General features: G+C 43.7%; 1 protein-coding gene across 1 annotated transcript in view; it reads right to left on the reverse strand.

Moving 5' to 3' along the window:
* Positions 1-2905: 2905 nt before the first annotated feature.
* The window catches only part of COMP (cartilage oligomeric matrix protein), a 97584-nt gene continuing 74416 nt past the window's right edge, over positions 2906-26073 (reverse strand). The window contains exons 16-19 of the mRNA XM_033956119.1: positions 20635-20831; positions 6615-6787; positions 5239-5378; positions 2906-4729 (exon numbers count right to left, since the gene is read on the reverse strand). Of these exons, the coding sequence (XP_033812010.1) occupies positions 4671-4729; positions 5239-5378; positions 6615-6787; positions 20635-20831 (569 nt within the window). The 3' untranslated portion in view covers positions 2906-4670. The remainder of the gene's footprint in view (positions 4730-5238; positions 5379-6614; positions 6788-20634; positions 20832-26073) is intronic.

Here is a 26073-nt window from a genome sequence, read left to right on the forward strand (position 1 = left end):
CCTTACCTTGTTTGAAAGCAGAATGAAAACCCACCTTTTTGATGTAGCCTTCAATCCATAATCCTACTCCCCGCTTCCCACCAACCTTGCCAACAGATTAACCATTCCTCTTAACTGTATCCATGACATCTTGTTTGTCTGTTTAGATTATAAACTCCTTCAAGCAGGGACTGACTTCTTTGTGACTCTGTACAGCGCTGCGTATGTCTGGTAGTGCTATAGAAATAATGTAGTAGTAGTAGTAATCAATTCTCTGCCCCATCAAGCTGAAGAAATTCTTTGTTAAAGCCACTGCTCATGTTACCTGAGCAGCGAGGAAGCTGACAGATTTCTCCAGCCTCCAATACTAGTAGTTCCGTGCATGCTTAGTTCAATGCATGAACTGAGCATAAGTGGAAGTGCCGGCACTGGCAGCTGGAGCACCCTGATGACTTCTTTGTTGCTCAGACAGCATGGGCAGGGGCTCCAGTAGAAAATCTTTTGGGCTGGTGAGACTTAAGCATTTCCACTAGCCAAGTATTTGGTGCCATGATTTTGGAGGGAACCTGAGCCCAAGGTGGGGGGGAGGGTAGCACTCCTCCCCACTGCAAAAGAGCCATTATAATTTAGGGAAGGCTGGGGATTGGGACTTTTAGTGATGTCAAGAAACAAGTGGATTAAAATGCCCCCAAAGCCCTTAGGTAAAAGTGACTGCTTATAAGCAGAAACTCAAGATTTATTCTTTTGCACAATGCATACATCCAAAAATTTCCCGTGCAACCTCTTGTAGGCCATAGTCCACGGGTAGGGAACTCCAGTCCTCGAGAGCCGTATTACAGTTGGGTTTTCAGGATTTCCCCAATGAATATGTATGAGATCTATTTGCATGCACTGTTTTCAATGCATATTCATTGGGGAAATCCTGAAAACCTGACTGGAATACGGCTCTCGAGGACCGGAGTTCCCTACCCCTGCCATAGACTATGACCTATTGCAGGGATAGGCAATTTCAGTTCTCATAAGCCGGAGCCAGGTCAGGTTTTCAGGATATCCACAATGAATATGTATGAGATGGATTTGCATGCACTGCCTCCTTGAAATGCAAATCTATCTCATGCATATTTATTATGGATATCCTGAAAACCTGACCTGGCTCCAGCTCTCGAGGACCGGAATTGCCTACCCCTGACCTATTGCTTGTATTAGTCCTAGGTCAGGGGTGTCCAATGTCGGTCCTCGAGGGCCGCAGTCCAGTCGGATTTTCAGGATTTCCCCAATGAATATACATGAGGTCTATTTGCATGCACTGCTTTCATTGTATGCTAATAGATCTCATGCATATTCATTGGGGAAATCCTGAAAACCCGACTGGATTGTGGCCCTCGAGGACCGACATTGGACACCCCTGTCCTAGGTGCTATGGATGTCTGCAGCATGTCCAACTCTGGCTGATTTAAGGAGCAGAACCTTGGTCTCTTACATAATGGCACTTTCACTGAGGCACCAGGCCAGATCAGTTTATACTTTAAACCTCATTTGCCAGAACTATTTATTGCGTTTCTTTGCACGCTTGTGTAGTATGACTTTTTTTTTTTTTTTTTTTACAGTAAATCATCTGGTTTTCTGCTAGAATCAGGGATCTCAAAGTCCTTCCTTGAGGGCCGCAATACAGTCGGGTTTTCAGGATTTCCCCAATGAATATGCATTGAAAGCAGTGCATGCACATAGATCTCAGGCATATTCATTGGGGAAATCCTAAAAACCCGACTGGATTGCAGCCCTCAAGGAGGGACTTTGAGACTCCTGTGCTAGATGTTTCTCCATGCTCTTCAGTATGTCAGAGTGTAAGGGTTTTCAATCCATTCCTCAAGACACACCCAACCAATGAGACATGCTTGCATGCTTTGAATGCAAATGACATAGGGAGGCAGAGCACCCAAATCTGTCTCGTGGATATTCTGTGTGAATTTCCTGGAAATCCAATTGATTGGGTCTGTTCTGAGAATTGGTCTAGTCAAATGTGCCGTGTTATGTTACTATCTTAAAACACTAATGTGATTCAGGGAAAAATCATGAGATCCTAATTTTCAAATGAATTTCACTGATGGATGGGATTTTAGAGAAATCATTGTAGGGAACAAATTCAGAACATTGATTGGAGACATCTCAAGCATGTCAAACGTGCTCTACAGAGAAGTTCTGTGCGGCCCATGTTGTAGTTTCTGGCTTCTAAGTAATTGTAATGGGAAGAATAGAGATGATGACTGCGTGGCTGTCATAGTAGCCCATCATTAGTCATGAGTTTGATATACTTGAGCTATCTCAAAGGGCAAGTTGCCTATGTGGGAACAGAGAAGTGTTCTTAGGTTAAACGCAGCCAGAGATTGAAAGCCTGGTTCCAAGCATGGAACACACTCCTTCTGCATCAGAGGGCTGAATGCCCAAACATATGGGCTAGTGGGTATGTTCTGCCACCTTCTCCCTCTCCCTGTTAAAATAGTTTACTAAAAGATCCTAGTACTCAAATGATTATCTTGCTGTGACAGTGGAGTGTGCAGTTGGAAGGAGGGTAATGGCATAGGGTGGCAGCCCTTGTTTTGCATGGTACAGAGGTAGCCATCTTGTGTATTTTACCTAGGAACTGTAAACAAGGTGAAGATGAATTTCTTGAAGACAGCTTTATACAATTCTGTTTCCAATAACTTTTAATTGCTTGTGGCAGATTTTCTCATGAATTGGCAGCTAAAAATTCAAGTCTAAAGGTATAGGGGAAAATGTATCCCTGAAAGTTGTACACTACAAGTTTAACTTTTTTTAATTTAATTTTACGGTTTGGCTAATGAAATAATCACAGGTTGATTATTTCACTGATATATGCAAGTCTTAAATTCAGCTCCAGTTCTGGATTGCAGCAGGTTTTTCTGAGTCTTGTACAATGTCTGTTTTTATTCATTGTGCTTTTTCTATGGTCAAAAAAAGGAAAATTGAATTTGACATTAAATGTTTGCTGACAAAAATGATGTGCAAAAAGCAGCATACTTTAAATCTACACTTTTCAGTTTTATTTTTTGTTTCCATTTTTTTGGCAAGGGCTTTTTGTCTTTGTATCTCTGCATTATTTGTAATGAAATGTAATAAAAAGTTGAAATGTTAATGGTCCATTGGTGCTTAAGTGGTTTTCTTCTCTAGTTTATCTTTTAGTATTCATTTAATAAAGACATTTAAAACAACATTAAATATAGACTGTTGTGGACGACATTTAATGGACAATAATGACTACTCTCTCCTTAAGGTAGAAAATAGCAACTGCTGAGTGCTAATAAGATAAGAAGAAACTGTTACACTTGATAATACTTTTTGGGACTCTTGAATCTGGAGGTCATTTCTTCTCCAGGGGCCTCTGTTTCTAATCAAGTGGGTATAGCAATATGTTATACTGTTCTAAACAGCATACAGAATAAGAAATTAATATAGCATTAACTACCACCTGCACTGTGAGTATCAGCCAGGGTACCTGACCAAAGAGCAATGTAAAAAAACGGGCTTTTCCAATGTGCCTTCCTTTGCTGTCCCTATGTTGTTATTGGTACAAAGGTGGTCAACTATAAAGTGTGTTAGTTCCTCTGGCTTTCCTCTGTTATGCTCCTGTTTTCAGATCTCAGCAGTTTTTAATGTCACCTCAGCCTTTAGTTTTCAGTCTACACAGAAAATGCCTTTATTCAGACGCACAAAAAACTGAAGAGAAGTATCTTCTGCCTTATTTTAAATAATATTGCATGGGAGGGGGTAAAGATCTAGCTTTGGCATCAGTCTATTACTACAGTTTTAATGCACAAAATATTTTCTTCTGTCCTGTTGCTCGCTGGATAGAATTGAAATACCAAGGGTCAATTACAACCTTTTTTTTTTTTCTTCCCAGCATATACTTCCACACATACAGGGACCTTTGTAGTGCTGTTCTTACTCAAAATGTGGTTTGCACAAAACAGGTATCCATTAATGTAGAAGCAGCTTAAGTGAGGCCATCTGCCATGGCCTGTTAACTCGCTAGTTAGTGTAGCTGAAATGCTCTAACCTTTGAACTGCAGAGCTATATCTTTCCCTCCCCACACCCCGTTCACAATAAGAAAACTTTTATAATTTGGGACTCTTGTCCAGCTGCATAGAATCTAGCTACCCATATTTAGTTACTAAAGTTGACTTGGTATAAGGAAAGTAGGTAACATAGCTATCATAATGAGGACTTAAGTTGAAAGTCCTTCAGTTCTTCACAATATTAGGATAGCTGATACCTAAATATTCTTTGGAATGTCATTAATTTTTTTTAAACTTTCAATACTATGTCCAACATGCCATGGTCTTCCAGATTTAAGTTCTTCACACCACCCTTTTTGATCCATGCCACAATTTGTATCTATCTGACCAAAGAGCTGCATAAGGAGGTCTTGTTACTGAATGTACAATATACAGTTAATGTTAAATCTTATGAGTGAGTAGATATACGTAGATTTCTTAGAAAAGTTGTAAATTTAGTTTTAAAAAAAGTTTGCTCATGTATGGTAGGATTTCCAGATGTGAAGGAATAATAGTATTGTTACTTAGTATTACTAAAAGATCAACTCAAGATGATGATTTAGAGAATAACTGAGATTTGATGCTCTGATTATATAAATATCAACATAAAATTATCCTTAGGCTTTAAGATGGAGTTGCTGTTCTCTGAATGTCTCATAATCTTCAGGAATAGTATCTGGGGAGAAAGAAATTAGAGTAAACATTAAATTGCATTTTTAATCTGAGAATTGACTAAATCCAAGGCTGCTTTTTGAAAGTGACAAAATGATAACCAAGCATTCAATTAAAGCAATGACATTTTAGATCAGTGGTTCCCAAACCTGTCCTGGAGGATCCCCAGGCCAGTCGGGTTTTCAAGATAGCCCTAATGAATATGCATGACAGAGATTTGCATATAATGGAGATGCCAGGAATGCAGATCTGCTCCATGCATATTCATTAGGGCTATCTTGAAAACCCGACTGACCTGGGGGTCCTCCAGGACAGGTTTGGGAACCACTGTTTTAGATAAAACAGGTCTGTTGTCACACTTGGTTAGAAATCTTGAGAGAATTTGAGTTAGTCAAATGACAGAAATAGAAACTGGGAGCCTTGCCTTAATATGGAACATGCAGGATCTCCCTGATATCATTGCTTGTTTACTCCCAAAAGGATTAAATATCATGAAAACAAGCTTTCACTCACCATTGCAACGATATTTCAAGTTTGCCCAAATAATGTTCTCCTGAGAGAAACAGAAAACTCCAAGTCGGCCACCTCTCATTGTAGTGTCTAAGATGACGCTGGAATCTGCCACCACTTGAGGGCCATCAAAGAACCTGACTCTGAAAGGAAAGACAAATGGGAGGTGCTTCATTAGCTTTGGTTGTTAGGCCAGCCTACCTGGGTATTCCTGCCAATGTTAACATGCATATTCATGCTGTTTTTACATAGATATGTACCTTGTAACCCAGAAAAGGTATCAAAGGATAAAATTTTAGGAGTTCTAAAGGATTAAACCTAATATTTAGGAAAGTACTACCTTTGACATCCATGGAAATATTTAAAAGAAGTTTAGATGATTTAATATGGTAGTGTTTGTCACATGTCCTCATCTTAAGACTATGGGGGAGAGTGTGGCACAGTGGTTAAAGCTACAGCCCCAGCACCCTGAGGTTGTGGATTCAAACCCATGCTGCTCCTTTTGTCCCTGGGCAAGTCACTTAATCCCCCCATTGCCCTAGGTACATTAGATAGATTGTGAACCCACCAGCACAGACGGAAAATGCTGGTATAGAGCTGTGTCTCGCAAGCTTTGCGAAGCCGCAGCACACTGAACTGGTAGTCCTGACTCAAGGGCATCCTTAAGTGCACAGATAATGATGCAGTGACATCATGTGTTAAGGCCCTCCATCTGGGGGGAGGGGGTGCTAGAAAGGAAGCGACATGGAAAGGCATCGGGAAGGAGAAGAGGTGCTGGTTGCTTGGCTGCCTTCAGGATGTGCCTCTTGCTGCAAGAGGCATATCCTGTAGGCAGCCAGTGCCTCTCCTCCTCCCTGGCATCTTGCGGCACACAATTTGTGATACACTGATATAGATAATTTAATGAATAAATAAATAATTGGGGAATAATACCAAAAGCCAGTGCCAGGGTGTAAAGAGGGTTCTGTTACTATCCCTGTTGTCACTTGTGCACATAAAGGTGATCCCATTGTACCCTCACTATTGACAACATACTTTTAGATTATTGGGTTCCTTTTGTTTCATCAATAGGTAATTGCCAGAAAGGGCCCAAGTGATCAGAAATTACAGTCCAGAAGAGGACATGATTTATGATTCTCTTAATTGGAATGGCCATCAGAAGAACTATTTTACTTGAATTTGTCATGTCCTGAAGAAGCGACTTATATTAGGGTAAGGGAATAAATATTTGAAATCTTTGACACCAAATGGTGATTTTATTACAGCCCACATGTAACCAAAGTACACCAGCTCCACCTGGCTATGGGATTATAACTTGGACATGGTACAGCCCATCTCTGTCAGCTGTAGAAAGAAAAAACAACCCTATTTGATCCTACCTGATGTATCCCACTTGAGGCCTGTGCTGCAGAAACCAACGATAGGAAGTCTTGTCTTTCCAGCCTACATTCCTGGGGTCCTTCCACAGCAATTTCACCTGGCTGGGAGTGTCTCCTGTGTGCCACAAAGAATTCCGCAGCTGTTCCCCAGGGCCACTTGTGGACTTCACTGCCTGTACCATATAAAAAGTTAAACCAAATCTACACCCAAATCTAAACACAATCTACAACCAAAATGTGTAAACATGGTATCTTGCATAACAGAAGCATAGAAAAATGAAGGCAGATAAAGACCTCATGGCCTATCCAGTCTGCCCAACTATGCCATTTACCATCCCCAACTCTTCCTTAGAGATCCAAAGTACTTGTCCAAAGCTTTCTTGAATTCAGATACACTTTTTTCATCTCCAAAGCAAGCACATGCCTAAGGCACTAAGGGAAGGGGGTCACCACAGGGTTTTCCCCTTAGCTATCATGCCCTTAACTCTTTAACTGCCATACCCATTGTCCAACATGAATTTCAGGGTATTTCCAATCATTATAAATAAATAAGAGGTTTTGTTCTGTTCTGTAATTATATTTTTCAGCACATATTGAGTCTTAATATCTTGTCAGTTAAGCAATTGACGGGCCAAGGAGCACCATTGTTGGACCATGCTTAGGGCATCAGTTGGCCCAACAATAGTGCTCCTTGGCCCATCTATTGCTTAACAGACAAGATATTAACATGTGCCGAAAATATCATTACTGCACAGAACAAAACCTCATATGTATTTATAATGAATATATTAATAAATATATTCTTAAGGGAGTGATTAGCTTCCAGATTGCTTATAGCATTTTGTTTCATGGTCTTGCGATTGAGCACTAGAGGAAATTCTATAAATGGTGCCTAGATTAGATACCACTAGGTGCCCTAATTAGGAACACCTGGTGACTATTAGCTGAATTCCATGTGCAACTCCAAATTTGTTAATTGAATTTGTTTTAATTGAAAATGCCAGTAAATTTTAAAAAAATTAACATTAATTGAAGCTGCGCACATAAGTCAGCGTGTTGCCTATTGATGCCTAAATCAAGGAGGAGTGGCCTAGTGGTTAGCAGCTGCCTCAGCACCCTGAGGTTATAAGTTTGATTCCCACTGCAGCTCCTTGTGAGTCTAGGTAAGTCACTTAACACTTCATTGACCCAGGTACAAAATAAGTACCTGTCTAAAATATGTAAACTACACAGAAAAAGTGATATACAAATCCCATCCCCCTTTACCGACACCTAATGACACCTACCTGAAAAGTGGGTGTGGCTAGGGCCAGAGGATAGGTGTGGTATGATGTAGGCATCATTAAGTGTCTGGTAGGTGCCACTAAATTAGGCCAGGAAAACCCTGGTCTAATGTGCATGTGCCTACCATTAGCATGCCTAGTGATGCCTAAGTCAAGTTAAGCACAATTCTGTAAATGTGCCTAGTGGTTGATTAACAACCACGCCAAGCGGCACCTAGGAATTAGAGGCTCATGGCAGGGGCCATTACCATGAGATAAAATTTGTGCTGAGAGGGTGGAGGTCCTACATAAAAATAAAGGCATTCAGCAATTGAGATTATAATCATGCCTGCGTTTCAAATAATCTCACATGAGATCTCTTGCTGGCTCTGATCTCCCTGCCTTTCTTGACTTATAGTACATTAAGATAATCGCTTAAGACCCCTGGATGACCACCCACACTTTGGCTGTTTATTCTTAACAGACTTTTGTTGGCTGATTCAGGTTTACTCAGCCAAGCAATGTCCAAGAGATCTGTGATTCTCAACCAAATTCTCGGGGCACAAAACCCAACAGTTTGGGTTTTCAGAATCCTCCAATGATTACACATGAGAGAAAGATATGAATATTGGAGGCAGTGCATGAACTAAGTTCATATTCATTGTGAAAAGCCTGAAAATTTGCCTGGGAGTTCTCTGAGAGTTAGTTTGAGTACCGGTATTCTAGGACAGAGCCTCAGTTGCACATTCTTACAAAATATTGAGAAATTAGGAAAAATCTAAATCGGCTCTGATTCTTCTCTCAATTTTTGTTTTTGTTTGTTTGTTTGCTTGCTTGCTGAAAAGTCCAAGATGAAATGGTGCATTCATTAGCTGTTTTGTTTCTAGCTGAGTATGCAGAGATAACGGCTCCCACACTAAGAGTAAGTCACACTCATTTGTAGGCTCTTGCTGACTAGAGCCTCAGTTCGAGTGCATTGATCCTAATCAATGCACACCTTTTCTCTGTGTCTATCACTTCTGACTTACTCCCACTCAACTTGTATCCGCCCTCTCCACTTGTACTTGATGATGTCACTGTAAATATTTTTATCCCAGGACAAGCAGGCAGGTATTCTCACTAGTGGGTGATGTCATCCGACAGAGCCCCGATACGGACGTCTCACAAGCATGTCTTGCTTGAAGAAACTTAGAAGTTTCAAGATGCCCGCACCGCGCATGTGCCAGTGCCTTCCCGCCCGATGGTCCGGGCGTGTCTCCTCAGTTCTTTTTCTTCCGCGGAGCTGATAAGTTTACTTCATTTCTGCGCCCATTAAATTCTATTTTTTGCCTTCTGCATCGCTGCGGATTGAGTTCCTTTTACTCTTGCCGTGTGTTGTTTCTTTGATTTCTTTTTTCAAAAAAAAAAAATTTTTCTTCCGACTCCGGGTCGGCCGCGTGGCTTGGGCCCCGCGCCTTCGACCTTGCGGCGGAGCTTTTCCGGCCTATGTCCCGGCCGATCACCGGTTTTAAAAAGTGTAGCAAGTGCCAGCGCGTGATTTCGCTCACGGACCCGCATCGACGCTGCCTCCAGTGTCTGGGTCCGGACCACTTTCCGAAATCATGCCAGCCTTGCTCCACTCTGACAGCGCGAGCGTTTAAGCGTCGCTGTCTTCTGTGGGAGTCCATGTTCAAGATGGAAGCTGCGTTGGATCCTACAGCTTCGACATCGACTGGTGCTTCGACTCCATCTACGAAGCCCTCGGCCTCCCCGGCTGTTTCGAGTCTTCTGAAGCCAGCATCGTTCACGCCGGTTTCGGCCTCGACCTCGGCGCCGGTGCCTTCCTCCGTCTCCTCGGACCAGGCGCCGACCCCTACTGTTCCACCGGTGGTGCTCAAAGTGCCGAAGGCTGGCAAGCAGAAGCACTCGGCACCGAAGGAGCGCGGAGACCGTGCGGAAGGGCCCCCTTTTGGTGCGGATCCCTCCATATCAGCTTCGTTGCGGTCCCTTCTGGAGGCTCAGTTTGTAGAACTCATGAACACCATGGGACCCCGGCTGATTGCCTCGATCCAGGGTGACCTCCCAGTTCCGATTCCGAGGGGCGGGGCGCCCCTCTTCCTCCGCGCCGCTCGACCTCGTTGCTCGGCGAGGAGGAGCGGCGGTCAGCGTCCCGCGCCTCGAGGTCGGCCTCGGGTACTGCCATGCCCCCCTTGGAGCCTAGTGCCTCGAGGAAGGCCTCCTTTAGTGACTTACCTCCTTTGGAGCCTGTTACTCCTCCCCATGAGTCGGTGTGGCGTCCACCTTCGAGGCCTCCCAGTCCTGGGCATAGCCAGAAGCAGGACGAGTTCTTCCGAACCCCCTATCAAGCCTGGGCGTCGTCGGGGGAAGCGACAAATTTTCTGCCTCTCCAATCTTTGGCCTCGAGTCCTATCTGCTCTATGGAGACTTCGGGGGATCAGTATTCTACCAGACGGGCTCGATCCCCATCCAGACATCGTGAGGGACATCGATCCAGGCACTCTTCGAGGCATTCCTCTAGACACTTGACCGTCTCTCCTCAGAAGAAATTGCCTCGTATGGGGTACTCTGCTTCGGCTGGGTCTCCTCCTCTGGGACCGGAGTTCGAGGACCCCGAAGTTTTTTACTCACCCTATTGTTCTCAGGCCTCGGTGGAGTCCGAGGCCTCGACTTCTTCCAGCTCTTCTCGAAGGCCGGCGCTGGCGGACCAACTGTCTTTTTCCTCGTTCCTGAGGCAGATGGCGGATGACCTGGACATTACCCTCGATTCTGGCTCTCGATACTCCAAGGAGTACCTTGATACCATGCATTTGCCTCGTCCTCCAGCCGAGTCCTTACGCCTGCCGCTGCACAAGCTCCTCGACCAGACCTTCATGAGGTGTTTTGAGTCTCCGTACTCTATCCCTGCGGTCCCTGGGAAATTGGATGCTCGGTACCGCACGGTGCATCATAAGGGCTTCGAGGGACCTCATCTTTCTCATCAGTCCCTCCTGGTCGAATCCTCGCTCAAGCGGTCCCATCCCGCCCAGGTATATGCTTCGGTGCCTCCAGGTCGCGAGGGCAGAACCATGGATAAGTTTGGTCGACGCATCTATCAGAATTCTATGATGGCGTCCCGAGTTCTGAATTATAATTTCCATTTTGCCACCTACTTGGAATTTTTTCTTCCTGTGCTTCGGAGGTTTACGCCCTACGTCGAATCCCAGGCTCGTTTTGAGTTTGAGGAAGTGGTTGCTTCGCTGTCCCAGCTTCGACTTCAGTTGATGCAATCTTCCTATGATGCCTTCGAGCTCTCGGCCCGGGCGGTGGCCTGCTCTGTGGCGATGCGTCGGTTGGCCTGGTTGCGGACCATTGGCATGGATCCGAATCTTCAGGACCGCCTGGCGAACGTCCCATGTGCTGGGGCAGATCTTTTTGACGAATCCATCGAGACCGTCACGAAGACACTGTCTGATCATGAAAAGTCCTTTCAGTCCATTCTTCGGCCGAAGCCTAAGCCTCAGCAGTCTCGACCCTCTCGACCGCCTTTAATATATCAACGGCGTTATCAACCGAGGCAAGCTCCACCTGCGAGGCAACCTGCGAAACGGCAGCCTCCTCAGAAAGCTCAGCAAAAGCCTCAGCCGTCCACTGTCCCCAAGGCTCCTCAGCCTTTTTGACTGTCCCTTTGAGAGCATAACCAGTCTCGTTCTGCCTCTCCCTGTTTTTCCCATCGGGGGGCGGCTCCATCATTTTTGTCATCGATGGGAGGCGATAACAACCGACCTCTGGGTCCTTACTATCATCAGGGAAGGGTACTCTCTTCAATTCCTTCGGGTCCCTCCGGACCACCCTCCAAGAGAGTATCCTTCCAACTTGACTCAGACCGCCCTTCTTCTTCAGGAAGCTCAGGCCTTGCTCTGGCTTCGTGCCATCGAGCCGGTCCCTGTGGACCAACACAACCGGGGGTTTTACTCCCGGTACTTCCTTGTTCCAAAGAAGACGGGCGACCTGCGACCCATTCTGGACCTAAGGGTCCTCAACAAGTTCTTGGTCAAAGAGAGGTTTCGCATGCTGACCCTAGCTTCTCTTTATCCCCTCCTCGAGCAGAACAACTGGTTGTGCTCTCTGGATCTCAAGTAGGCCTACACTCACATTCCCATTCATCCGGCCTCTCGCAAGTATCTCAGATTTCGGGTGGTACATCTACATCTGCAGTATCGAGTGCTTCCTTTCGGCCTATCCTCGTCTCCCAGAGTCTTCACGAAGTGTCTGGTGGTGGTGGCCGCAGCACTCCGGAGCAGTGGTCTTCAGGTTTTTCCCTACCTTGACAACTTGCTCATCAAGGCCCCTCGGGCCCGGAGGTCATCTCTGCGACCCTGGCCACTATCTCCTTCCTACAGAGTTTGGGCTTCGAGATCAACTTTCCCAAATCTCATCTGCAGCCTACCCAGTCGCTCCCCTTCATCGGGGCGGTCCTGGATACCATCCGTCTCAGAGCATTCCTTCCTCCTCAGCGCATGGAGGCTCTTCTTCATCTCTGCCAGTCTGTGTCTTCTCGCCAGTCCATCTCAGCGAGACACATGATGGTCCTCCTGGGGCACATGGCCTCTACAGTTCATGTGACGCCGTTTGCCAGACTCCATCTCAGAATCCCGCAGTGGACCCTGGCATCTCAATGGACTCAGGTGTCAGATCCATTGTCTCGACACATCCTCGTCACTCCTGCTCTTCGGCAGTCTCTACTTTGGTGGATGACCTCTTCGAATCTATCCAGAGGTTTGCTGTTTCACACTCCTCACCACCAGAAGGTTCTCACGACCGATTCCTCGACCTATGCCTGGGGGGCACATCTGGATGGTCTTCGCACTCAGGGATTCTGGACCAGTGCAGACCAACTCCATTAAATCAATCTTCTGGAGCTCAGAGCCATCTTCAATGCTCTTCAAGCGTTTCAACATCTGCTTCACGACATGGTGATCCTCATTCGCACGGACAATCAGGTCGCCATGTATTATGTCAACAAGCAGGGGGGCACGGGCTCGGCCTCCCTCTGCCAGGAAGCTCTCAAAGTCTGGGATTGGGCGGTTCGCCACAATGCCTTCCTCAAGGCTGTCTACATTCAGGGGAAGGACAATGTCTTGGCAGACAACTTGAGTCGTCTACTCCAGCCTCACGAATGGACTCTCCATTCCGACCCCCTTCATCAGATCTTTGCACAGTGGGGGACGCATCAGATAGACCTCTTTGCGGCTCCCCACAACTTCAAGCTGCCTCAGTTTTGCTCCAGGATTTACACTCCTCATCGCCTCGAGGCAGATGCCTTCCTGCTGGATTGGGGGAATCGCTTTCTGTATGCGTTTCCTCCATTTCCTCTCGTTCAAAAGACTCTGGTCAAGCTGAAGTCCGACCATGCCACCATGATTCTGATAGCTCCTCGGTGGCCCAGGCAACCTTGGTTCTCCCTTCTACTTCAACTCAGCAGCAGGGAGCCGGTCCTTCTTCCAGTGTTTCCTTCACTGCTTACTCAACATCAAGGATCACTGCTTCATCCCAACCTGCACTCTCTCCATCTGACAGCTTGGTTCCTCTCAACATAACCCCTCACCAGTTTTCCCAGGCAGTGAGGGATGTCTTGGAGGCTTCCAGGAAGCCTGCTACTCGTCAATGCTACTCCCAAAAATGGACTAGATTTTCTTCATGGTGTATTTCCAACTCTACGGAGCCTCGGCGAGCCTCTCTATCCTCTGTGTTGGACTATCTTCTACACCTGTCTCAGTCTGGTCTCAAGTCACCCTCTATACGAGTCCACCTGAGTGCGATTGCGGCTTTCCATCAGCCTCTAAAGGGGAAACCTCTCTCTGCTCATCCTGTGGTTTCCAGATTTATGAAAGGACTTTTTCATGTCAATCCTCCTCTCAAACCACCTCCAGTGGTTTGGGATCTCAATATTGTTCTTTCTCGACTTATGAAACCTCCTTTTGAGCCTGTCAACAAGGCTCCCCTCAAGTTTCTCACTTGGAAAGTGGTTTTCCTAGTGGCCCTCACTTCTGCTCGCAGGGTCAGTGAGCTTCAGGCCTTGGTGGCGGACCCGCCTTTCACAGTATTCCATCATGACAAGGTGGTCCTCCGCACTCATCCTAAATTCCTACCTAAAGTGGTTTCTGACTTTCATCTCAACCAATCCATTGTACTTCCAGTGTTTTTCCCTAAGCCTCATTCTCATCCTGGAGAATCAGCTCTTCACACTCTGGACTGTAAACGTGCTTTGGCTTTCTACCTGGATCGCACCAAACCACACAGAACTGCTCCTCAACTATTTGTCTCCTTTGATCCAAACAAGTTGGGATGCCCAGTCAAGAAGCGCACCATCTCCAACTGGTTGGCGGCTTGTATCTCTTTCTGCTATGCCCAGGCTGGATTACCCCTTCCCTATAAGGTCACAGCCCATAAGGTCAGAGCAATGGCAGCTTCTGTAGCCTTCCTCCGATCGACACCGATTGAGGAGATTTGTAAAGCTGCCACTTGGTCCTCGGTTCATACATTCACCTCTCATTATTGTCTGGATACTTTCTCCAGAAGGGATGGACAGTTTGGCCAAACAGTGTTACAAAATTTATTCTCCTAAGTTGCCAACTCTCCCACCATCCCATTGAGGTTAGCTTGGAGGTCACCCACTAGTGAGAATACCTGCCTGCTTGTCCTGGGATAAAGCAATGTTACTTACCGTAACAGTTGTTGTCCAGGGACAGCAGGCAGCTATTCTCACGTCCCACCCACCTCCCCTGGGTTGGCTTCTCTGCTAGCTATCTGAACTGAGGAGACACGCCCGGACCATCGGGCGGGAAGGCACTGGCGCATGCGCGGTGCGGGCATCTCGAAACTTCTAAGTTTCTTCAAGCAAGACATGCTTGTGAGACGTCCATATCGGGGCTCTGTCGGATGACATCACCCACTAGTGAGAATAGCTGCCTGCTGTCCCTGGACAACAACTGTTACGGTAAGTAACATTGCTTTTGCTGATTGTCCAGCTCTTCTTGTTGTAAACTGCCTCGAACTACCCTGGCTTTGGTGGTATATAAGAATAAAATTATTATTATTATTAATCCCTACATTTTTGAGATGCAGTCTAAGAAAAGAAAAGCCAAGTGGCCTAATCAATAAGAAGAATTCTGAATGTGCCCTCGTGTGATTTGCCTCCCCTTAACACCCCTTTTGCTGTATCAACAAGCACATAAAATTTCACTGGTTGCCTATTTACTATAGAATACAATTTAAAATGCTAACTTTGGTTCATCAGGTTCTATATCATCGACAACCTGAATATTTACATTCGTTAATAAGACCTTATTATCCCAGAAGAACAGTAAGATCAATACATGATTGCAGACTAGTACTCCTTTCAGCAAAGAGGGCCAAGCGGGAATCTATGAGAAATAAAGCCTTTTATTTCATTGGTCCATAATTATGGAATCATCTACTTCCAGACATTAGAAGTAACTACACAGTCATTCAAAACTAGACTTAAGACCTTCTATTTTGAGGAATCATTTGGGAAGGACAGGTCTTCATTATCAGCCCAGTCTTAACTTGCTGGCCTTACCAATGTCAGCAAAGAGATGGGAGATCATATCATTCATATCTGACCTTAGTGCATGTCAGTGCAAACAGCCTTAGATTGTCCCAGAATGTCTAAATTACATAAGTTCTTAAAGGTAACAAAGGACCTTGGTACAGCTAAGAGGTGCAAAGAGGTGTTAATGTCTGTGCTTAAGATATACAGTAAGTCCAGCTGCATGGTCTAACACAGATAGTTAGGGTTAATCAGAAACCATTGTCAGAGTGATACTGGAAATTACATTTGACTCCAGTCTATGAGGGACAGTCTCTCCCTCTTTTCTTCTCCAGGTCTCTCACACCCCACTCAACTTATTCACCATTGTTTCAAATAGTTTACAAATTATAAACAGAAAGATACTGGGATATTTTTAGAATAAGACTCCAACCTATAAAAGCCGCCTCTGTGCATCACCCCATCTCTCTCTGGAACACCACCCCTCCCCTCTCTCTCTCTTTCCTCTGGACTCTAAGGCAGATAAACTGTCTTTTCTCTCTCATTAATTGTAATGCTTGATATATCTTTATAAATCTTGCTTTTCTGTAATATTAAACTTATTTCTGCACAATATATATATTCTTTATGCAAGCACTCTTAGCTGTCTTTGTCAGTAATTTTACTGCCTACTGAATCTTCAACAAGGGTATCAAACCCCGGGACCTGGCGGATTGTAAGGCTGCCTTTGCTTCAACATTACCCCTCCAAAACCTTACATTTTGGGGGCTTGTCTGGGAATTGAACCCAGGACCACTGACATGCCCTAAGGTCAGATATGAACTCCCATAGGCCTTTGCTGACATTGGTAAGGCCAGCAAGTTAAGGCTGGGCTGACATTCATCAGAAATCCCTCACATTTATTGAAGGAATTCAGTTCAGCGCAATGATTCTTGGACAATTTTTTTTTTTTCTCTTTCATTCTCTTGTTAGGATACATATATCATCAAAAGTGTTTATCTAGTACTTTCCTATCTCTAATGAAGGTCCTTCCATAAATTATTTGTATTGTACTGTAAACCGCTTAGGTCTGTAATATGCTAATGTGGTATAACAAATGCTAATAAAATATAACATAAACACACGTGCTTTGAAAGTTATGCATGTTGAAGAAACTCCCCCTGGTTCACAGAAGAACTACTATCACTGAAACAGGAATGCAAGGTCCTAGAAATAAAATGGAATAAGCAGCAAACTGGAGAAAACAAAATCTCATGGAGAAAAAAAAAGATCGGCTACTACAAAAACCCGATCAAAACTAGCCAGGTGTAAGTATTATTCTGAACAAATCAAAAAAGGAAAACTAGATGTGAAAAAAATATTCCAAACACACTTCCTAGCCAACCCAACTAAATTAACAACCAAATCAACAAATACCCCCAACAGCAGATGATTTCGCAATCTTTTTCAAAGCAAAAAATACACCACAAATGAAACACAGCGAACTGCATAGAAGTACTAGGAAACAGCCCAAAATCAGAAGAAAAAGAAAACCCTCCACAAACAAAATGTCCATCAGATATATACTGTGAGGAATTCTGCCCAATCACAGAAACAGAAGGATTACTCCAAATCTCAATGCTCATTAGATGTCTGCCCTAATTTCCTACAAAAAAATCAATCAAAAATATACTGACTGAATGACTCACTAGAAAAAGGAATATTCCCCAAACACCTGGGAAAAATCATTCTAACACCCATCCCAAAAGATCAAAATGGAGAAATGAATGATGTCAAGAATTACAGACTGGTAGCTTCAATCCTATTAGAAAGCATAGTAACAAATCAAACACAAAGTACCTGGAACACCATAAACTATTACACACACACACAATTGGGTTTCAGAAAACACTATAGCACTGCAACACTACTCGCTGCCCTGACATCCGAGATTAGAACACGCATGAACAATGGGCAACAAGTCCTTGTACTACAATTTGACTTAGCTAGTGCATTTGATGTGGTAGACCATCAACTCCTGAGAGAAAGAGAGCCAAGGCTGGCATGGGCAGCAGATTGGAGATGCTGCTCATGCCAGCAAAGAGTTAATGAGGTACAGGAGAAAAGAAGGCGCTCACGTGGTAGGGTGTAGAGAAGGGGGGTGCCACCCCCCCAGAGCCTCCTACCCTCATTACGCCACTTTTTCCTGGGTACCCCATGATTTAGGAAAGAGAGTCACTGTGCTCTATAGACTTGAAGGATGCTTATACCTAAATACAGATACAATCTCAGTCACAGAAAGTATCTGAGATCATCATCCAGAGGAAGATGTGAAAAAATCAGTGTGCAGAATCTTTTGAGTTTTGGAGTAGAGAATGACACGGGGACAAATTTTTCCCCATCCCTGCAGGATCACATTTTACCACCCTGGCGAGTTCTTTTCCTGTCCCTACCCAATTCCTGCAAGCTCTGTCCCCATATGCACAAGCCTTAAACACTTTAAAATCATGAGTGTTCGAGGCTTGTACGGTTAAAGCAGAGCTTACAGGAATGGGACAGCGACAAAACTCATGAGGACAGAACAGGGAAATTGAGTTCCTGTCGGGACGGGGAAAAATTTGTCCCCATGTCATTTTCTATTCTGGAGCTATTAAGGTTTGTCATCAGCTATCCCAAATCTAAGCTCAGCCTGACTCAACAACTGGAGTTCTGCTAGATTCAGATATTGAGATTACTAGGCCATATGGCCTCCACCATACATATTATTCCCATAGCGTACCTCAATTTGAGGCCTGGACACTGTCTTCCCAAGTCATAGGAAGCTTTCATTGTCGCACATCTCTGAAGGCATCTTTATCTTGGATATTTTGGAGCAATTTGGACAAAGAACTACCATTCTAAATTCCTCAGTCCTACAAGATATTAAGATATGTCCAATCTAGGATGGGAGGCTCAAGGAGATGGGGGTTGGTGGTCTGCTCAAGAGACCAAACACCAAATCAACCTCCTAGAGCTACAAGCTATCTGGAATGCTCTAAAGGCTTTCAGGGATTTACAAGCAACAATCATCACGTTACAATGTACTATGTCAAGCAAAGAGGCACAGAATCATTCCTCCTGTGTTGGGAAGCAAGCAGTCCAGATGTGGAGCTTATTCTGTAAAGGGTAGGCCCATCTCTGCTCAGCTTTTAATTGTTCATTTCATGAAGGGCTTGCTTCTTTTCAAACTTCCCATCAAGCCTCATATTGTGTCATGGGATCTCAATATTATCCTGATCTAGCTGGTGAAAGTTCCCTTTGAGCTACTTCATACTGGCCACCTGAAGTACATGACCTGAAAGGTCTCTCTTTTGGGGCAGTCATTTCAGCATGCAGGGTCAGTGATCCATTTTACACTAACCTTTACAGCAACAAAGGGGTTTTGTGCATGCATTTTAAGTTCCTTTCTAAGGTAGTGTTGGAATTCTGTCTTAACCAGTCAATTGTTTGCCACAATATTTCCCAAAACCCCATGCCCAAGAGATTGGATTGTAAGAGAGTCTTGTCCTTCTATTTGAAGTGGATTAAAGCCTATAGGAAGTCCACCCAACTTTTTGTTTCTTTTTATTCAGTAAATACATACTTTCTAACTGGCTAACTGCATTCCTTTTACTGCATTCCTTTTTATTCAGTAAATACATACTTTCTAACTGGCTAACTGCATTCCCTTTACTGCATTCCTTTACTGCATTCTAACTGCATTCCTTTTACTTATGTGCAGGCCTGGCTTATTCTAGAGGGTCATGGCTAACAATGTCAGAGCTATGGCTGCATTGGTAACCCACTTGAGGTCAGCCTCCTTAGAGGAAATTTGTAGAGCTGCAATGTAGACCGGTCTATACATTTATATCTCATTATTGTCTAGAGTAGGACTCCTGACACAACAGTCAGTTTGGTCTGACAGTCCTTCGGAGTTTAATTGGTGTCCAGAATCCAACTCCACCCAATTTGCTTCTGCTCCAGAATGGTGTTTGGGCTTTGTTTTTTTTTTTAAGATGGCTCAGTACTTAGGGCTTCCCATCAGTAAGAATATTAACATAGCAGATGTTCTCTGATAGCAGTAGAAATATTTAGCCTGTTCTCAGCTATTGTACTAGAATGAGCTGGTTCCATGTGATGGTGGGTGGGAAGAAGCACATATGCACAGTAAACCACTTCCAAAAGCTGCTGGAAGAATATGGGGAGCTCTTGCCGCACTGGGCTCTGTCGGATGACTTCACCCATCAGTAAAAATATTCATCCTGCTGTCATTGAAAACTTCACTCTGTGGCCATACGGGCCAAAAATAGCCAAAAGGCCTGGTGCTTTAGTTTAGACCCTAGTAAGTCTAATCAGGAACAGAAAAATGCCTTAAAATGTTTATAAAAGCCAGTGGAAATAATAATATAGGAAGCAGTAGCTGCTATATCTTCTGTTTAAAAAAAAATAATAATAATTTTTTTACTTCCCAACAGAGACCAGGGGTATATTACAATTCTGTACAATGGACTTACTTATTTGGGGATGCTGGACCTACAGTTTAATAACAAAAGCATTGATTGGGCTAAAGTTTCATGATCTTCCATTTGGAAATACCTGTTAACCTAGGACAAGAAGGCAACATATTCTCATATGTGGGACAGTGCAAAAGTATACTGTCTACTTTAAAAGACTGAAAAGTCTCAAGACCACCCATACGGCACATGGTCCAGTGCCTTCCCGCCCGACATCGACCTGCGGGACCATCAGTTCTCAGTTTTCCGTAGAGCTGAGAAGCTGTGTTTTTTGCTAGTGCATCAAACTATTCCTTATAGTGCCGACATCGGGCAAGAAGGCACCGGTCTTGAGACTTTTCAGTCTTTTTAAGTGACAGTACACTTTTGCACTGTCCATACTAGGCTCTGTGCATGATGGCGTAACCAACATTTGAGAATATCTGCCTGCTGTCCTCAGATATCTGTTACAGGTAAGTAACTGTGCTGTATCACCTCCTCCCCCCAACTATTTTATATTGCCCCACCCCCCTCTTCACTTAGTCCCATTGCACATCTATACACCAGGAATCCTTCCAAAACTCTGTAATCATGGGCTGTTAAGTCTTATTAGGTGTCACAGTTATGCAACCACTGTCGTTCATCTTTTCTCTAGAGGGTTTATGAGCACTACCCAGTTCACACAGTAGTAAAATCCAGGTCCTCTGAACACTACCAACCTTTAACTGAATTCCAGGTTCAGCCACAGCACGGAAGGGATTAGCCTGCCAGTATGTCTGTTCAGTCTGCTTCCACATCACGACATAGAAGCTGGAGCTGTCCTGGTAGCCAAATATGAAGCCAGCATAGTCATCGTCAGTCATAGTGTTCACATGGAATGTCCCTTCAAAATCCACTCCATTGAAGGCTGTGTAGCCTGATTTAGAGGAAAAAAAAATAGGCATGTCTAGAAGTGGTCACAGGAAGCAGTAAAATGGATATGTGAAAAGCAGCGTTGCTTTTCTATTAGCATGCTGCTGAACTAAGTCACTGCTATAGAATCATTGACCATAACACAGAAGTAAAACTGAAAGGCTCATCCTACTCTTTTCCTCCCCCTACGATAATGCAGATCCTTTTTCTGCCCTGCTTTTTATCTCAGTTTCCTTACCATTAAGGATTCCATCTGCATTTTCCATTTCATCTTCAACCTTTTTTTTTTTTTTTTTACTTTTTTTCCTATCAACCCCAACCACCACCACATCTGTGGTAGATTGTTCCATCCACTACCCTCTTTGCTGTCACTAAGAATTAGATATAATCAATGGTCAACAAAAATCCAAATACTGTATACTCATGTTTACTTACCTACTCCTTTGATCTTCTAGTAAAGATGCTAAAGTCTAACTTATATTGTGATAGTAACATAGAAGATGATGGAAGATAAAGACCCGAATGGACCATCTAGTCTGCCCAACCTGATTTAATCTAAAAATTTGTTGGTTTTTCTTCTTCTTCTTAGCTATTTCTGGGCAAGAATCTAAAGCTCTGCCCGGTACTGTTCTTAGGTTCCAACTACTGAAGTCTCTGTCAAAGCTCACTCCAGTCCATCTACACCCTCCCAGCCACTGAAGCCCTCCCCAGCCCATCCTCCCCCAAATACATTCACAGACCGTGCAAGTCTGCCCAGTACTGGCCTTAGTTCTTCAATATTTATTGTTATTTTCTGATTCTAGATCCTCTGTGTTCATCCCTTGCTTTTTTGAACTCTGTCACCGTTTTCATCTCCACTACCTGTCTCGGGAATGCATTCCAGGTATCTACCACCCTCTCCGTAAAGAAGAATTTCCTTACATTACTCTTGCGTCTACCAACCCTCAACCTCAAATTATGTCCTCTGGTTTTACCATTTTCTTTTCTCTGGAAAAGATTTTGTTCTACGTTAATACCCTTCAAGTATTTGAACGTTTGAATCATATCCCCCCCCCTTTTTTTTTACAAAACCGTGGAAACGGTTTTTAGCGCAGGCAAGTGTGCAGAATGCTGTGCACTGCTCCTGGAGCTCATAAGAACTCTTTGAATGTTGGGAGCAGTGCAGAGCATTCAGCACGCCGGCCTGAGCTAAAAACCGCTTTCACGGTTTTGTAAAAGAGAAGGGTGTCAGTGCCTTATTCTATTTTTACCAACTAAAAAGGTAAAGCCTTTCTGAACTTTTAGAATTGTTTGCATAACTGTGTTTTTTGTTTTGTTTAATTTTAATTTTTTTTTTAATTGTAAAGCGCTTAGATTTGCCTCTTGGTTTTATATTTGCGGTATATCAAATAAATTGAACTTGAACTTGTTTATAAGAGACTGTATTTTTTTTATTTTCTACCAAAAGTGAAGCAATAAGAAATTAGATTTCTTAGGGCAACTGAAGAATTTTTTTCTGAAATCATCTAAATATACAAATAAAAATACGAGGGGGTGCTGAAAAGTTCTCAGCCCAACCAAGATGAGAATGATTTGGATATAGTTCATTCAATGATCTGAAACAATGTCAAGACACAGAATTTAATTTCTGCAAATTGACACTTAACGAAATAAGTTAACACTCTTTTCAGCTACTGTGGCAAAATAATGCTCAGACTTTAGGAAGTTGGTTAGTTGGGCTGAGAACTTTTCGGCACCCCCCTCATAGCACTGCATTTTAAAAAATGTTTTGCATTGTTAAATTAGGCTTTTAACCTTAACTGAAACAGAAGGAAGTGCGGGACAATAAGCCAGCGATATGACAAAACAATGCTGTAATTCCTGAGGGAAAAAAGTGGAATGACCAAGTTGTAAAAAAAGAAAAGAATTGCATGAATAGGAAGGAGTCTTTTGTCAAAATCTATTAAGGTTAAAAGTTAAAGCATTGTTTTGAGTAAATGAGAAGATGTGTTTGTATTTGTAATGAGAACATGTAAATTTGTTAGCTGCCATTGTGCATGCAGTGTGACTCATAACTGGAATATAATATATGTCCAAATACAAGAGTCATAGGGAAGAGATGTCACCAACCAGGAAGTAGTTTAACAAATAGATCTCGACCACAGATGAGGGAGACTGGCATCTGGAGCTTGTTTAGCTCCGCTTAAGGTCACTACCGGTACTTGTGCGAACGACCTACCATTACATCTAATATCTACATATGAGCTTACATACTGTACATCTATTGTGGGTCTTGAAAGACAAATGGGTGACTGCCGAAACACTGACCGTGTTGTGCCTAGATGAATAGCTGACCCAATAAAGATCTATATGTTGAACTACTTCCTGGTTGGTGACATCTCTTCCCTACGACTCTTGTATTTGGATTTTCGCTCTCATCGTAGAGGTGCTGATTTGGTTTATTTTCTACATATAAGTATGTCAACAGAATGTGGCTGATACTTTAATAGGCAGCATGTATAGAAAGGAAATTGCTGGTTGATTAGAAGTTATGTGTAAAAGTATCCGAATAGGAGTGTCTATGTGAATTATGATACACATGTTCAGTATAGGCAAGAATGGCACATAATTTTATTTCTGATAGCACAGTAGAGATATAGGACTTTTATATCCTGTGAACTGAATATACAGTGGTGCCTCACACAACGAACTTAATTGGTTCCAGGAGCAAGTTTGTTATGTGAAACGTTCGTTATGTGAAACGCGTTTTCCCATAGGAATACATGTAAAAAAAAATAATTCGTTCTGCAGCATAAAATATGCTAAGATGACATAAAAAAGATAAATTTTTTGTTATTATTTTTATTTAGATACATCTAAAAACATACATCTCCCTGTCCTTTTACTTCCACTATCTTCCTATCCCATCTCTATTCCCTTTTGTCCCTCTCCCCATGATCAATCATCTCACCACCTCTCTCTGCCCTCACCCTCAGGGTTCAAGATTGCTTCCACTCTTTTTCCTGTTGTTCTCTCTGCCTGTCACCCTATGATTTAGCATCCCTTCTGCCCTTGTCCAATATTTCCCCTTCTCTCCCTCCCTCTCATCCCCTGCTCCAACATGTGCTTTCAGCGGCCTTCTCCCCCCTTAAGCGTCTTTTCTTCTCCACTCCACCTTTCCTCCCTCCCTGCCTCCACCTTTGTGGCGCTTTTGCACCCGACCGACAACAGAACAGGCCCGGTCGGACAAATCTCCCTGTCCTGTAGCCGCGAATCTAAATTACCTTCTTACAGCAGCTGGATTATTGAAGCTGCTGTAAGAGGTAATTTAGATTCGCGGCTACAGGGCAGGGAGGTTTGTCGGCCGGGCCTGTTGTCGGTCGATCGGGGGACCTGACCAGCTGTGCACATTCTTCGGGGCGGACCGCCCCCTCCCCCCTCTTTCGTTCGCCATTGCCTTCATCCTACCTGCCCTGCCGCAGCCGCACACAGCCGAACGGAAGTCTTCCTGATGTCAGCGCTGACGTCGGAGGAAGGGAGGGCTTTGCTTAAGCCCTCCCTCCGACGTCAGCGCTGACATCGGGAAGATTTCCGTTCGGCTGTGTGCTGCGACAGGGCAGGTAAGGAGAAGGAGACTACCCTCGCGGCTCGACCAACCCCGCTGCGATCCAACCCCGCAGGAACCCCGGACTTCGTTGTGTGAAACGAAGTCCGTTGTACGAATCAAGATATAAAGTTCGTTGTGCGCAGCGTTCGCTGTGCGAGGCGTTCGCTGTGCGAGGCACCACTGTACCTATAAAATAGAAAGGTATAAGGCATAATGATCTGGAACACTCTCTCCCCTTGTTGATCTAATGGAATTTCAGTTTAAGGAATTGTGCTGCCATCAGGATCAATAAGGACACTAAATGAATTGGAAAGGAAAACTGAGGATAATATTAAAAGTAACCAAGTTTCCAAGTTTATTAATTTTTAATATCCCGACCATAAACCAAATATCTGGCCGGTTAACAATATAGTTTAAAAAAGGGGGTAAAAGGGAAGAATGGATAAAATATTTAAGTGGGACATGAATGACAAAACAAGACAGACTTGACTGTGAGGATAGTAAGGGTGGAGGGGAAAAAGTTACATTTAATAAGAAGAAAAGGGAAGAATGGGTAGGGAAAAAACGTGAAGGTAAGGGCATATTGTAGTGATAATTGCTTGCAAGAGGAGAGAGAATAGAAATAAAAGAGAAGAGAGAGAAAATGGATAGAAGAAAATCTAGGTTCGGTTATAAGCGTCATGAAATAAGAAAGTCTTTAGACAAGATTTAAATTTAACAAGTTGTTGTTCGTCGCGGAGGTATTGTGGCAAGGAGTTCCATAATGTAGGAGCAGTTACGGCAAAATTTGTTTTACGAGTATAATAGAAATCTTTTAGAGTGGGGATGAAAAGAAGTTTTTGATCAGAGGATCTTAGAGTGCGGGAGGAGCATTGAGGTATCAGGAGTTTGTCGAGGAATGAAGGTTGATGAGATTGTTTAATTTTAAAGCAGAGTAAGATGATTTTATAGGTGATACAAAGCTTGCTAGAAGCTATACAGAGACTGATTGTCCTGTGGCCTGAGCAAGTGTAAGGCCCACATAGCAAACGATGGTAGATGTGTGCTAATTGATTTTGCTGGATTGTAGAACCTTCTTTTAACCTTTGGTAAAGCCTTCCATTTAGTCTTTCTAGAGGAGGGATGACCTCTCTCACACCCGAGGAAGATCAAGCTATGTGAAAAGAGCTTCAGCATAAATCTCCACTTCATCCTTGTAGAGAAGGCCTGACAAAGAGCATATGATTTACAGCATCAGGACTTTCTCCTCCTCAGCTGCCAGAGGGAACTGAATGATTGCTGCAGACTTGTTTGGCACCAGGATCGCTGGCCTACAACTGCAACATAGTTTTTAAGAGACTGAACAGTAAAGCTTTATAACAGTGGTTCCCCTGAAGGACCCCCAGGCCAGTCGGGTTTTCAAGATAGCCCTAATGAATATGCATGGAGCACATCTGCATTCCTGGCATCTCCATTATATGCAAATCTCTGTCATGCATATTCATTAGGGCTATCTTGAAAACCCGACTGGCCTGGGGGTCCTTCAGGACAGGTTTGGGAACCACTGATTTATAGTTTGTATTTGTTTTTCTTGAGACTAAAGACTTTTCCTAGTCCTTTTCCTAGCTATTTACACTCATTATTGTATCAGGAGTTTGTTCCTTTATTCAGCATTACTGTA

This window comes from Geotrypetes seraphini, chromosome 8, assembly GCF_902459505.1.
Source record: "Geotrypetes seraphini chromosome 8, aGeoSer1.1, whole genome shotgun sequence".
NCBI classification, from domain to species: domain Eukaryota; kingdom Metazoa; phylum Chordata; class Amphibia; order Gymnophiona; family Dermophiidae; genus Geotrypetes; species Geotrypetes seraphini.